Raw genomic sequence first — 15,719 nt, forward strand, 5'->3', positions numbered from 1 at the left:
AGTGAGACTCCAACACACACACACACACACACACACACACACACACAAGTATTCTAAACAGAAAGGGTAGAAGTGTCCTCTCCTGGTTTTCCTTCCTCCGCTAACTACTCCTCCCAAGCCTCATCTCTTTCTCACCCTAAAAAGTGGGTTGCCCCAGAGCTCAGTCTTCATAATGCTTCTCTTTATTGTGTTCAACTGGTCTCAGAGCTTCGCTATTGAGTGACTTCCCAATTCTTATCTCCGGCGCTAAGATTCATGTATCCAACTCTTTCTTGACGGTCTCCACAGGGATATTTCATAAACACCTCAAACTCAACATGTCCAAAGTCGACCTCAACTCCCTTTCCTCCCCTTCTGTGATGTTACCCTGCTTTTCCCACCTGGGAGGTAAATGTTATGCCAGCTCCTCATTTAGGTATCTGCCCAACTGTCCCCTCTTCGGAGAGGCCCTCTGTCCACTCAACTCAGATTCTCTCTGCTCTTGACTCTGCAATCTCCCTCTTCATATCTCTCGTGTTTACTGCTATGCTTTCAGTGCCTCAAAGGTTCCTGACTCATACCGGGAGGTAAGTAAATATTTTTTGGATGAAAAAATGAGTGAATAAAGCAATTTAACAAAGAATTTGTTAGACTGTGGTAGCAGCCGGGCATGGAGGCTCATACCTGTAATCCCAACAACTTTGTGGGTAAAAGTGAGGGAATTGCCTGAACCCAGGGGCTTGAGACCAGCCTGGGCAACTTGGCAAGACCTCATCTCTACAATAAATCAAAAAATTAGCCAGGCATGGTGTCGTACTCCTGTAGTTCCAGCTACTTGGAAGGCTGAGGTGGAAGGATTGCCTGAGCCCAGCAGGTAGAGGCTGCGGTGGCCATGAGCATGACACTGCACTCCAGCCTGGGCAACAAGTAAGACTCCAACTCAAAAAAAAAAAAGACTGTGGTAGGAGAAATTAGTTAAGTTCTAGGGATGCTGTCCCTTAAGTTGTTTTTTTTGATCTAATTAATATACTATTTAGTGATTTTTTTTTTAAGTTGTGGTTTCACTCTGTCACTCAGGCTGGAGTGCTAGTGGCATGATCATAGCTTACTACAGCATCAACCTCCTGGGCTTAGGCAATCCTTCCACCTCAGCCTCCTGAGTAGCCAGGATTTACAAGCATGCTCCACCATGCCCAGCTAATTTTTTTTTTTTTTTTGTAGAGATGAGGTCTCACAATATTGCCTAGGCTGGTCTCGAACTCCTGGCCTCAAGCAATCCTCCTACCTCAGCCTCCTAGAGTGCTGGGATTACAGGCATGCGCCACTGTGCCCAGTCAGTTTGGTGATCTTAAGTGAATTTTGTTTTCAGGAACAGCTAAAGCAGTTTATTTTAGAGATCTTGAGAGAAAACACTGTGATACTTGAGAGCTTTGGGTTTTAATAGTAGTAGATATTGGTGAAAACGTATTTTGCCAAGGTTCAGTTCTGAGACTTTGAAGGTGATACTTGGTGATTATTAGATGTTTAAATAGATTTTCAAAGTGCAACAGAATATTAATGATTGCTTTCTGGTCTTCAAAATCCATGCTGCAGTTTCCATTCTTTTCACCCCATTGATAATGAAAGTGATGGATCTGAAGGGCCCCAGATCTGCTTCTCGCACCTGCCACCCTGGGTCCCGTGGCGTCTGGCGGAGGAGGTACTGTGAGGAGGCCTCCTAGGAGCTGATGTCTGAGCATTAATTTCTTCCACCAGGAGATCAGTAAATGGTCCCTTCCACCTGCTGCCATCCAAATTTGGAATTGGGATACCTCATTGATTTTTGCTTCTGCTGGATGAATTTTATAATCAGTCTCAAGGAGAAAGGAGATGGCATTTTGCATCACTGGTCTCTGCCAGCTTCTGCTTGCTGGGAGAGTTCACTTCATTCAAATTCAGACGGTGTCATTTTCCTCCTTTGAAAATTTGATGAGTTGCAGAGCCTCATGCCTATGAAACATTGGCTTGTAACTCTTTGGCCAGTTTCTAGATGGTGAACTTGTGAAATTTTAAAAAAACCAAACCCAAGTCAACACACAGAATGAATAAAGAAACTACAGTGCCATCTGCTGGCGTCCCAGGGAACCATGCAAGCGAAGACTAAGATAAGTCTCAAACCAGAGGATACAATTAATCAAAATGTATGATAATTTGAAGACGGTAGATACAAATAATGAAATTATAAGTCACTACTTTAGAGAAGAAAATACGATCATATTTTGCAATAGTGCAGTAGTGAGAACCTACCTTTTTCTGCATTTTAAGTTCTGAAGTATTTTTATGGTATTAAATATTAGTTTGGCAGAAAGAATGAAAAAAATGTTGTTTCCTCCCACCCCACGAACCATGCTTAACGATCTTAAAAACAAAAAGAGAGAAAAGTGGTTTGGAAAATTAGAAATGAGCCTTTGAATTTTTTTGAGAATAGAATTGAGATGTATTATATTCATTTTATCCAGATTAAGGAGAGTAAGACATATCTTGGAAAGACAACGTGTTAGCATCAGGTCGCCTGGTCCCTGGTCCTCTTTGACCCCCAAGTAGGTAAGAAACTGTGGGCCACTTCCTTAAAGTCCAGAGACCACAGTTTCCTGTAAAATTGGGATTTGGGTTAAATGATTGTAGAATTCCTTACAAATGGATATGGTTTAAGTCTGCAAAGAACTAAAGGAAAGTAATGTTTCTTTAGATCATTTTCCCACAAAAATATTTGTTTTAGAAAAAGTAAGCCTGGGCGCGTTGTCTCACGCCTATAATCCGAGCACTTTGGGAGACCAAGATGAGAGGATTGCCTGAGCCCGTGGGTTCGAGACCAGTCTGGGCAACTTGGCAAGCTTACATCTCTACAATAAATTTAGAAAAAAATTAGCTGGGCATGGTGGCGCATGCCTGTAGTTCCAGTTACATGGAAGGCTGAGACAGAAGGATCGCCTGAGCCCAGCAGGTCAAGGCTGCGGTGGCCAGGAGTGTGCCACTGCCCTTCAGCCTGGGTGACAGAGTAAGACTCCAACTCAAAAAAAAGAAAAGAAAAAGTAGAAGTTCACATTTGCATTTTTAATTTATTACTTAGTTAGCCAGTCTTATCCAGAGCTAGAGGTATTTGATATTTTTGATCCTTAACAATTAGGTCAAGACTTTTCCTAGTTCCTAAAAGTCAGTAGAGAAGCACTTGTGGGGTCCCTTGTGCTTACAGAAAGTATGCTTAATCATGCTGGTAGATCATGGCAGTTGAAGTAAGGGAGACTAAAGTATAGGACTGGAGCTTTGAATTCAAAATGCAACAGACTGGTGGGGTCCAGTGGCTTACGCCTGTAATCCCAGTATTTTGGGAGGCAGAGGTGGGAGGATAGCTTGAGCCCAGGAGTTTGAGACTAGCCTGGGCAATACAGTGAGGCCCCATCTCTAAATAAATAAATAAATAAATAAATAAGCAAACCAAGTGTGGTGGTGCGCGTCTGTGGCCCCAGCTACTCAGGAGGCTGAGGTGGAAAGATCACCTGAGCCCAGGTATCAAGGCTGTGGTGAGCCATGATGTGCCACTGCACTCTAACCTGGGTGACAGAGTGAGATCCTGACCAAAAAAAAAAAAAGCAACGGAGTAAGTTTTTTTTTAGAAATTTAAGAATTCAAACTTAGCTTACATGTTATTTATCTTTGAAGGATTTCCTGCCCTAATCCCCAGCCAAATAGCTTGCTTTTGTTTGGCTCATACTTCCTCTGTGGCCTTGAGCAGGTTGCATCTGTTGCTGCCCACCCTCCTCCTTTTTCTTCTCCTCCTTCCTCCTCCAGTCTCCTTTCCTTTTTTCCTTGGGTTTTTTTTTTTTTGAGTCAGAGTCTCACTCTGTCGCCCAGGCTGGAGTGCAGTGGCATGCTCACAGTCACTGCAGCCTCAACCTGCTCAGGCGATCCTTCCACCTCAGCCTTCCAAGTAACTGGAACTACAGGCGTGTGCCACCACGCCCAGCCGATTTATTGTAAAGATGAGGTCGCACCAAGTTGCCCAGTCTGGTCTCGAACCATGGGCTTAGGCAATCCTCTCACTTCAGCCTGGCAAAATGCTGGGATTATGGGCGTGAGCCACCACTCCCAGCCTCCCTCTCCTCCTTTCTTATCCCTCTTTGTTCCCGTCCACCTCCCTTCCTGACCTGTGAGTCCTGTTTCTTCATATTCATCCTTATATTTTACTCATCATGTTGTTCAATGCATTTTGGCTAAATGACTTATAATTTGAAATGGCTATCTCTTCAATGCCTTCTACATGGGTGGGAGGAAGGAGACGAGATCCTAGGAGCTCCATTTTGGCACACTTTGATACATTAGATTTTTCTTGCATTTTTCTGGACTCACAGCATAATCGTAAGGGGAAATAGCTCGAATTCAAATCTAGCGCTTGTCCTCTGCAACAGTTTGTCCCAGATGCTGTTCTTAGCTTCTACTATCCCCTTGTTTACAATAGAGGGCTTTCAGATTTTTGTGCTAGTCAAATGCAGTTCTCTCCTCTCAACCTTTGGGAATGGCAGTGCTTACAGGGCTTGGACCTTCCATCCTGAAATGGTGCCCAGTAGAAATCCAGCACCAGTGCAACTCTACTAGGGTGGCAGCTTATTAAATGTGGTTATCTTAAATACCCAAGGTCCTGTTATCTGCAGGGTAGGCAGAAAACCACTGTTAGGTGATTGGATGTTCTGCTCCTCTTACTCTAATTTTTTTTTTTTTTTAAAAGAGATGGGGTCTTGCTCTGTTGCCCAGGCTGGGGTGCAATCATAGTTTACTGCAGCCTCAAACTTTCCAGTTCAAGCGCTCTTCCTGCCTCAGCCTCCTGAGTAACTAGGTCTACAAGTGTGTGCCACCACACCCAGCAAATTAAAACAATTAAATTTTTTTTTTTATTTTAAAGATGTAGGGTTCAATTGAGAATTAGGTATACAAGTGGTCACCATACAGGTAAAGTTTGAGTCTTCCTTTGGTTCCCGCTTCACCTGGTTTGAGATCCGGTACCCTTATTGATGCTATGTTCCCCTCTCCAAAACAAATTTTCTTTTAAGATATAGGGACCTCCCAGTCCCCAATAAACTCCAGGACACCCGGGGCGGGGTGGGGGTGGGGGAGAGATAGGGTTTCCCTGTGTGGTCCAGGCTGGTCTTGAACTACTGACCTCAAGCAATTCTCCCACCTCAGCCTTTCCTCTAATTTTTTTCAGTGTAACTCAAGATCTAGCCTCCTACACTGTCTTCCAGGCTTTCAGAAGTTAGAGTGTTTTGTCTGACACTTCTTCTATCTTCCTTGTTGGTGATGAACTTGTACTGAAGGTTCAGGTTTACATCCCCCTCAGTTTGTCTGCTTCTATTTTGATGCAAATTCCTTCTTTTAGTTTTCCTTGTCAGCAAGCCCAAGAACACTGAACTGCCCTCTAGGCTTCACACCAACTTAATGAAGATTTTGCTCAAAGCCTACTCTTCCCCTTTTGAGACAACAACCTTTAATTTTTGTTGGTTCCCCTGCCTTCTTGCTTTAAGAAGGATGTTTAATTATTTTTTGGAGGCATGCTTGTTTAACTGGTTTTAGACTCTGTACACATTCCAGATTATTTGGGTTAACCTGCATTTGCCTTTATAAACTGGCAGCCAAGGGTGTAGGGTAGGGTGCGGGGCCAATTCTGATGCCCAGACATGTACTGATGAACTTGGACACATTTCTAAGAACATTGGATTATTGACCATCCCTTAAAAGTGTGGGGCTCTCCTATACAAGAGCAGATTTCTGACTTCTCTTGGAGCACTGGAAGATTTAACAAGATGGACATTGCACTTGCCAATTGGCAGCAACTGATTGGAGGAACCACTTATTGGCTGCCCCTTCTGTGTTATCTACTGGCTGGCCCAAGTGGCATTCGTGCTGCTGAGTTTATAATTTCATTATTATTTGCTTTCTCTTTTCCACTTCTCAATAGCAGTAACTTGTAGTTAACGATACTGATCACCTAGTGAAGTCGATCGTCTTCATTTACTATTACAGGCCTACCCCAGAGTGAGTCTTTAATAAATGTTGACAAATAGCACACGAGTCAGCCAATGGGTAGTCAAAGGCCAGTGGTAAATATCCTATAAAAATTTCTCTGGCTCTCTTAGTAGTACTGATGCTGGTTCACACTAGTTAGGAGAATTTCCAGTTCTCCCATGAAAGTAGACTCCTGGATAATGTGATTTGGTTTTCTTTTCTAGGAATCCTCTTCATAAATCAAACTCAGAAGACGGCTCTGTAGGTTAGTACCACTTTTTTTGGTTTACTGTTTATTTTCGTTTAATACTTTATAGAGAACATAAAACTGTGAAAATACACACAGACTCTACTCAGAAACAAGCACTGTTAAGACTTTGATGTACAACTTCTCTTTTTTATCTATTGTATAGAGTTTTTATGAAAATAATTGTAATCGTATTCTACATACTCTTTTATAGTTTTTAAAAATTGAATATATTATGAGTATTTTCCTACATAATTGACTATTCTTTTCTTTTCTTTTTTTTTTTTTTTTTTTGTGGTTGAGTTGAGGTCTCACTATGTTGTCCGTCCTGGAGTGCAGTGGCACAATCACGGTTCACTGCTGCCTCAACCTCCTGGCCTCAGCCTCCCAAGTAGCTGGAACAAGTGCATGCCACCATACCCGACTAATTTTTGCTTTTTTTTTTTGCAGAGACAGTCTCACTATGTTGCCCAGTCTGGTCTCTAACTCTTGGGCTCAGGCAATCCTCCTGCCTCAGTCTTCTTTTCTTTTTCTTTTTTTGGGTCAGAGTCTCACTCTGTCGCTCAGGCTGGAGTGCAGTGACACACTCATGGCCACTGCAGCCTTGATCAGCAGGGCTCAGGTGATCCTTCCACCTCAGCCTTTCAAGTAGCTGGAACCACAGGCACATGCCACCATGCCTGGCTAATTTTTTGATTTATTGTAGAAACAGGGTCTCACCATGTTGCTCAGGCTGGTCTTGAACCCCTGAGCACAGGCAGTCTTCTTGCCTCTGTCTCCCAAAGTGCCGGGATGACAGGCATGAGCCACTGTGCCCGGCCTCAGTCTCTTTAAATGCTGTAATTTGATTAGTGAGCCACTATGCTGGCCTGAATATTCTGTACAGCAAATTTTTAAGGCTGCATCATATGCCATCATGTTGGACGTGCTGTAATTAATTAACTAATTCCTTTTTTGGTCGATATTTAGATTGTTTCCAATTTCTTCACTATCGGGGGAAATGATGTTTCTAAAAATCCTGGCATCTCTAAAACCCCGATAAATCCTTCCTTAGGGTAAATCCTTCCGTTGGGACTTTTCTGGATCAAAGATTATGCATAATTAAGGAATTAAATGTCTTCTATATCCTTGCTTATAAAAGCCACTCTTAGTTTACTAACCTTTCTGTTTAAGTCAGAGGGTGAGTGAATAATAGTGATTAGGAACATAAGTGCTCAAATTCGGCTGCCTGGATTTGAATCTACCAACTCAATAGCCTCGGTTTTCTAATTTACTAAATGGGAACAAGGTTGCCTCATATTGTGAGCATTAAATGAGATATGCCATTAAATAGCAAAGTGCCTGGATATAGTAAGTGCTGAATAAATATTAGCTACCATTTATTTTTTAGGCTGCATCTCCATTTCAGAAACATTAAAATGGAGGGAAGGAGGAAGTCGCTATCCCTTCAGTCTAGGAAATCTATTCCCAAATTACCCAGGAGAAAGGTTGAATCGGTAACACACAATCTGCGCTAACCCTTCGCAGCTGACTTTCACTTTAGTTGGGCCCAAAGGCAACGGGCCTGCAGAGCTCACCGTGGCGATCTGGGTACTGGGAATTCTCAGGCTGAACGGCTCTGGCTTCACTCCCATAGCCTGAGGATTGTCAGAACTTAAATGAGGGCAGCGAGTTTTGACAAATCACGCCCTTTCTAGCTTGGTAGGGCATAGACAGGGCTCCCACACGTCTGTCTCGTGCAGCACTGCTTAGCATCGCCAGTCTAGACTGTGGAGACCCACCGCTTTGCTGGTCCCTGTTTTCAACAGCTGTGGAGCAACCAGACAGATACCCAATGGTGACAAAGCTGCTGTTTTGAATGTGCCACATCAGCACGATAGCAACACCCCTATGGTGGGTGGGGTGCCGCCGCCTTTTATTTCTAAGGAAGAAAGGACTATTATACCCTTTCATTTTACTTTCTCCCTTTTTCTTTACTTTTTAAAATGTGTTACCTATTACTAAAGATCAGAATACTACTAAGTATTAAAAATATCTAGCTATGGTGGCAGATTACAGGCATGAGCCACCATGCTCAGCCTCAGACTCCTTAAGTGCTGCGGTTACAGGAGTGTGCCACCACACCTGGCCTGAATATTCTGTACAGTAAAATTTTTAAGTCTTTTCGTTTGTAAGTCACCCACAGTAGCCAGGGAAGGGTGGGAGGTTAGAGGGAGACCCCGCTGGGAGACGTCACAATCAGATCACAGTCCGTTTTTCTTGTCATTGTGCCCCGGGTATGCCAAAGGTAGGTCACCAGGGAACCTGAATGCCAGAGAGGTGGGAACCATACCCATGCCATAGCTAGACCCATGCAGACTATACCCCAGAGAGAGACTGCAGGTCAAGTCCACAGACCACAGACTCTGCTATGCCAACTAGTGGGTGGAGGACATGCCAACTATTCTGTTCTCGTCATTAAATCTAGAGTAACAGAAAGAAACCAAGGGTGGATCAACAACAGGAATAACAACAAAACAAAGTGAACTTCTTAAAGTACCCTATTTGTGGTGTAGTTGAAATAATTGTGGCTAAGACCAAAGGGGGGAAATATACCACAAGACAAGGCCGAATTAGGCCTACAAATTACACAGACATCAAAGCGAATACAAGGATGCGTGTTTTGTCTGCCTTTTTGATGTTTCTTTATTTCTCATCTTAACCCCACTGAACTATTTCTTGCTACTAGGAAATTTACATTTCTTTTAAACAACTTTATAGGCATCTCCCATTCTTTCACAAACTGAACGAGAAAAACTGTCTTTTTGTGAAATCAAAGTATTCTTACAAACTTTGAATTATAAGGAAGAGGCTACTTTTGTTATTAATGAATTTATTGCTTGTGCTTTTTTCCTTTTTTTTTTTTAGGAAAAGGAGACTGGAAGAAGAAAAATAAGTATTTTTGGCAGAACTTCCGAAAGAACCAGAAAGGAATAATGAGACAGACTTCAAAAGGTATTTCAATGCAGCTGGTGGACAGTAGGTCCTTTTAGCTCTAAAATGTAAGATGCATGCTACAAGTAAGAATAAATCATAGTGTGTGCCCTTAAAAGATTCATCTTTTCTGACATTCCTATCATTACTTTAAGATTTCATCCCTGTGATTTTTTTTAAGTCAAAGCAAACAAAATGGGGAGAGTTCTCAGTCCTTTCTTTTCATAGCTCTGACAGCAAAGACCAAGTCTTTCGTTTTCTTAGTTACACCAGCCTCAGAAAGATCTTTACTTTTCTCTTACCAAGATCTAACCTAAAAGGTTTCAGAAAGCTTAGCATTTGTTGGTTTTGGGCCCTCCCATCCCCACCCTCACTTGGAGCCTTTGCATTCTTTTGAACTTTTGACGCTCTTCTGTGGTGGGACTTTCTGTGGCGGGACGTTATGGGGAGTTGCCCCTGGAGACTCTACTGGTCTGACATCATGGGAATTTGCCCAGGCAGCTTTGTAAAGGGAGTTCTGCTATGTCTTTTGTTGTTGTTTATATAGTAAGTCAATATGTCATCCCTTTGAGGCCCAGCTATATAATTTATGTTTCCCCAGTATTCAGAGAGGAAACCAGAACAAATCCATTTCCAGATTCCAGTCCAGCAGAATTAGGTTATCAATAGATAAAAGTATTTCTTCCCTCACCAGTGACATTACTTGTTTTCTTTTATAAAATCTTAGTGCCCCACACTGGTCAGGATGCCTCTCCAATGGTTTGTACACGTGGAAATGAGAAAAACGGATGTGAAACAGCAGATACGCAACGGCACACCTGGGTTCCTTGGCAACATTCTGTGTACTTCTTTTTTTTAAGTTGTCCTACTTTTAAACATTCTCAGTTTTTCCTTTTGGTACATAGCCAGCATCTTATGATTCAAAATATACCCTTGGGTTCTAATAAAGTCTTATTTAGAAAGAAAACTAAAGTGAAAGAGAAAGGGAGGGAGGGAGCCCACAGTTTACCAGCTTATGCAGATTTTTAAAGACCCCAACCTACTCCTCATCACTGCCTCTGCTATTCAAGGCGACACAGATAGTAAAATGAATCAAAACAGCAGGCTTCTGTCCTCCCCCAGTGCACACGATTATTCTTCCTGTACAAATAGCTGTGTGGTAAAGGGAACCCGGGTAGTATTTTTGGATTGATTGATTACAAAATGTAAATGAGGTAGGAAAACACAGGGTCACATAAATCCCAAAGTGGCCCTGCCTGAAATGAGTTTCTACAAGTCGGTAGCCAGATTCTTTAACTCTGTCCCTCTGTACCAAGAGCAAATTTAGCCACAGCCAGGCATCCTAATGACACCGGAAGCTGGAAGAGTATGTGTAAGAAGGATGGAGCGGAAGGAGCAGGGTGGAGGACTGGGGGCTCATGCTCTGTTTGCAGTTTGCAGCTTACTTTTCACTGATGTATCCTTCCCCACACTGACCAGGTTGCAGCTTACTTTTCACTGATGTATCCTTCCCCACACACTCAAGTATATTAGAGGCAATGACAGTCTATGTTCTTGCTGGAAAAACTTGAGAAGCAATGTAAAGTGTGAATCTTTTCTCTGCAATTCTCGCTGCCTTCTGTTTTGAGGTGGAGACTGACTCTCCCTTACAGCTTGGAGACCTATTTATGACAATCCTACGTTTAGATACAGACAAACAGAGTACCATTCTTCTGATGAACTCCATTTGCGTCGTATCTGGGATTTTATTTGTTTGCATTTGTCTTGTAAGGAATAACCATAGCCTAATAGCTTAGTAGGAACAGAAGTATTTAACGGGCTGTGGGTTTGGACTCTGTGACCTTACCTTCCTCTGTCATGACCAGGGGTTCTCTTCCACTCTGAAAATATTTCTTTCTCATTTGTATTTCAAATGGAAGGACACAGAAACTCCACAGCTAAAGCAGCCTGGGAATAATGTCAAATCTAGCTGGATGCTTCAATTAGGTCTCTGCCCCACCTGTAATGAGGAACTCTGTCACTTTTCTTCAGAACGCCTCCATCAGGTCTCAGAAACTCTGATCATGTTGAAGGATTTGTTTCTATTGCAGCATCCACATTTTCTGGGAGCCTGTTTTCCAATCACGGGTGTTCATTGGCTTCCTAAAAAGTAGCACATGTGTTTCTGCAATCCTGTTGCTCCATCAGTAACAGACAATGTCTCTGAGCAACATCCTTCCCTAGTGCAAGAGCTTGGACTTTCAGCACGGGCAGTCTGTTTCACCTTTCTTGTTTTCAGTCCTGGTATTCTTTGTCCTCAATCTCCAGGAGAAGATGTTGGTTATGTGGCCAGTGAAATAACAATGAGCGATGAGGAACGGATTCAGCTAATGATGATGGTCAAGGAAAAGATGATCACCATTGAGGAAGCACTTGCTAGGGTAAGTGTGCAGATACTTGGTTTATATTTGGAAGGACTTAGCCTCCTGACATTTTTAAGTTTGGGGGACCTTCACGGGGTATAGAGATAAAGTATCTAAAGTATCATTTTGATGATATTTTGGTGGTCATCAGGTACCCACATTGTCAGATACAATAAAATATTTATTCTGTTTCCTTGGTACAAGCATTCCACCTTTTTAGGTAAAACCTTCCAAGACTGGGTGTGCGGTGGCTCATGCCTATAATCCCAGCACTTTGGGAGGTCGAGGTGAGAGGATTGTTTGAGCCTACGGGTTTGAGACCAACCTGGGCAACTTGGTGAGACCTCACCTCTACAATAAATCAAAAATTAGTTGGGCATGGTGGCACATACCTATGGTTCCAGCAACTTGGAAGGCTGAGGCAGAAGGATCAACTGAGCCTAGCAGGTTGAGGTTATGGTGGCCATGAGTGTGCTACTGCACTCCAGCCTGGGCGACAGAGTGAGACTCCACTTCAAAAAAGAAAACTTCCATAGTCAATGAATACATAAATTAATAGCAGTTATCTTTGATCTGTGGACCACTTTAATGAAGAAAAGTGACCTTCTAAATGCCATTGTAGCTGGGTGCGGTGGCTCATGCCTCTAATCCCAGCACTTTGGGAGGTCAAGGCAGGAGGATTACTTGAGCCCAAGAGTTCAAGACCAGCCTAGACAACTTAGCAAGACCTAGTCTCTACAAAAAATAAAAAAGTTAGCCAGGCATGGTGTTGTGCACCTGTAGTCCCAACTACTCGAGAAGCTGAGGTGGGAGTGTTACCTAAGCCCAGGAAGTCAAGGCTGCAGTGAGCCATAATTGTGCCATTGTACTCCAGCCTGAGTTACAAAATGAGACCCCAACTCCAAAAAAAAAAATGACATTGCAAAATTTATAAGCCTTTTGAAAAGATTAAAAATGTAATCAATGGTAAAAATAATTATTAAATAAAAATTAAATAGTTAAATATACTGTAAGCATTGTAAGCATCAGTTCTATTGAACTCCTTTTTTTCCCACCCTGTGCTCAGGCAATCCTGCACCCAGCACATATTTTGATTTTTATAGGGACAAAGTCTCACTATGTTGCCCAGGCTGGTCTCAAACTCCTGGACTCAAACAATCCTCTCACCTTGGCTTCTCAAAGTGTTGGAATTATAGGCGTGAGTCACCACATTCAGTCAAAGATTGATCTTTGAGTAATCTGAAGTTGATGCTTCATATATACCTTAAAATATTGCTTACTTTTATAGCTAAGTAAATATTGATTGCGGTTAATTTTGTCATTTTCCCCCCTGAGTTAAATTAGCCACCAAAAGAAGCCCTATTAGCTTTTAGGATACTGGAATAGCATTTGTAATAGTGAGGCTGTAATTTGTTAAGAGAATCCCTGCTTTCTTGTTGACCAACAAACTGATACATTCTTAGTGTCTCACTTTGAATAGTTGATTCAGTACTGTGTAGGTAAGTCACAAATAAGCAAGTGTAGAAACTAATGAAAACCTTCAAATCACTAAAGAAAAACTGAATTAGTTATGACTTTACCATTGTCTTAGTTCATTTTATGCTGCTAGAACAGACTGTCACAGATGAGATTTTACAAAGAACAGAAGTTGATGGGTTTCCAATTCTAGAGACTGGAAAGTCTAATGTCAAGAAGCCCCAACAGGCTTGGTGTTAGTTGAGATCATTCTCTTCTTGCAAGATGACACTGGGCATACTATCATCTGCAGGGGAAGAAGGCTGAATGCTCAAATGGCATAAAGTGGAATGTCTAAGAGGCAAAAGAGGGCTGAACTCACTCTTTTATAATGGCATTAATGCCGCCCTATCACCTTCCAAAGTCCCACTCCTAATACCACCACAATGGCTACCAAATATCAACATGTGTTTTGTAGGGGACAAACATTCAACCCATAGCAAACCATTAGGTGATATCTTAGATGTCTGACACCTTGAAACAATGACAAGCATACTCAATTTAGTTTAGTATACAGTAGTCTCCCATTATCCACAAGGGATGTGTTCTAAGACCCCACCTGGATATCTGAGACCATGAATGGTACTGAATCTTATATATACTTTTTTCCCCCTGCACATACCTACTCCTGATAAAGTTTAATTTATAAATTAGGCACATTAAGATGTTAACAACAATAATGAATTATAAAAGGAGCAATTATAACAATATACCTTATAAAAGTTATGTGAATGCTTGTTCTCTCTTTGTCTTTTAAAATATCTTATTGTTCCGTACTTGTTTTTGGACTAAAGCTGGCTGTGGGTTACTGAACTGTGGAAAACAAAACCACAGGTGAGGGGGAACGACTGTACTTGATGTTGAATCTCAGTCTTTTTTTTTTTTTAATGTTTATTTGATGTTAGGTACAGGGGCTCTTGCCTGTGATCCCAGCACTCTGGGAGGCAGAGGCTGGAGGGTTGCTTGAGCTTGGAGTTTGAGACCAGATTAGGCAACACAGCAAGACTTTGTCTCTACAAAAACCAGAAAAATTAGCAGACATGGTGGTACACACCTATAGTCCCAGCCACGCGGGAGACTGAGGTGAAAGCATTGCCTGAGCCTAGGAGTTAGAAGCTGTGATGAGCTGTGATTGTACCACTGCACTGCTGCTTGGGCAACAGAGTGAGACTCTGACTCAAAAAAAAAAAGTTTAATTTGTTACTGGGCCCGTGTTGCAAAGAAGGGTATTTATGTGGTGTGGAGGGTGTGACTAGGCTTTGTAGGAGACCTGGAGTCTAGGACAGCCTTGGGATGCTCACCTATGGCTTCTCACCTGTGGATTTGGAGACTTCCAAACTGAGGGGTAGCAGTGTCCAGCATGGTGTTGCTGACTTACTGTAGATAAGCAGGTTGGCATTGGGGCAGGTAATGAAGCAGGTGACCTCTCGTCCACGCTGCTGATCACCTGGGCCTTCATCTCAGCCTGGTCTGCTTTGCCATACCACTGACCACCTGGTCCAGCTACTGACCCAGACAAAAAGACCACCATATATTTTTTCTCTCCAATTTCATTTGTTGGGCATGCCACAGCATTTAGGAAATGTTAAATGAGTTCTTAGAAAGCGCATGTGAGAAGTGTGGACCTATTTGTATTGTTGCCATGGTGAGCAAATGTTCACATACCTCCAGGGAGTGATGTTACTGCACCACTTTTTGATAGTAAGCTGAAGTTACAAGTGCAGACGGTGTCCACATTACAACACCCATGTTTGGGAAATAAGTTGTGTATGATGTGGTTTCAGTGTTCTGGGAGCAAGTAAAAATTTTTATTTTTTTTTATTTTTTGAGTTGGAGTCTCACTCAGTCACCCAGATTGGAGTGCAGTGGCCGCTCCTGGCCACCACAGCCTCGACTTGCTGGGGCTCCGGCGATCCTTCCGCCTCAGCCTTCTGAGTAGCCAGAATTACAGGCGTGCGCTACCACGCCCGGCTAATTTTTTGATTTATTGTAGAGATGAGGTCTTGCCAAGTTGCCCAGGCAGGTCTCGAATCCACAGCCTCAGGCAATCCAATCACCTCAGCCTCCCAAAGCGTGGGATTACAGGCTGAGCCACTGAGCCTGTTTTCAAAGTGGCTTTCAGATAGCCCACTTTAGACAGCAAGTTCCTTTAGTTGAAAACAAAGGAATACTTTCAAGTTGAGGAAAGAGTGGTGACGAAAATGTGTCTGTAGCTCATCATTTAGCAGCTGGCCTTGGTTTATATGGAAAGGAAAACAGAAGTCGTCAACTCCATGAGTTGAGTGGAGTTGGAGTGATACAGCTGTACGCAGATGTGGGAGGAGGCTTTAGTCCTATGCCAGCATGGCTGCCGCTAGGTTGCCTGCCTTTGCCTGGTTACAGATAAAACTACAAAGCTCGTTGAGAGATCAAGAATATGGTTCATAAGTTAATCCAGAAACGCAGAGGAAAATGTTGGTGCCATTCTCCCAACTTACTAGAATCTGCACCCAAGGATGGGCACCCCTTGACAGATGAGGTAGCAATTTGCAGGGCTGCTTATTGGACCACTCTTCTCTCTTTTTTTT

At 42.6% G+C, this 15,719-nt stretch overlaps 1 protein-coding gene across 1 annotated transcript in view; it reads left to right on the forward strand.

The window, feature by feature from the left end:
- Positions 1–15,719, forward strand: part of SASH1 (SAM and SH3 domain containing 1) — a 363,374-nt gene that overhangs the window by 273,082 nt on the left and 74,573 nt on the right. Inside the window, exons 5-7 of the mRNA XM_021711326.1 lie at positions 6,240–6,280; positions 9,170–9,256; positions 11,543–11,655. Coding sequence (XP_021567001.1) covers positions 6,240–6,280; positions 9,170–9,256; positions 11,543–11,655 — 241 coding nt within the window. The remainder of the gene's footprint in view (positions 1–6,239; positions 6,281–9,169; positions 9,257–11,542; positions 11,656–15,719) is intronic.

The sequence above is a fragment of the Carlito syrichta genome, unplaced genomic scaffold (genome assembly GCF_000164805.1).
Source record: "Carlito syrichta isolate Samal-C Ts95f unplaced genomic scaffold, Tarsius_syrichta-2.0.1 Scaffold302058, whole genome shotgun sequence".
Lineage (NCBI taxonomy): Eukaryota > Metazoa > Chordata > Mammalia > Primates > Tarsiidae > Carlito > Carlito syrichta.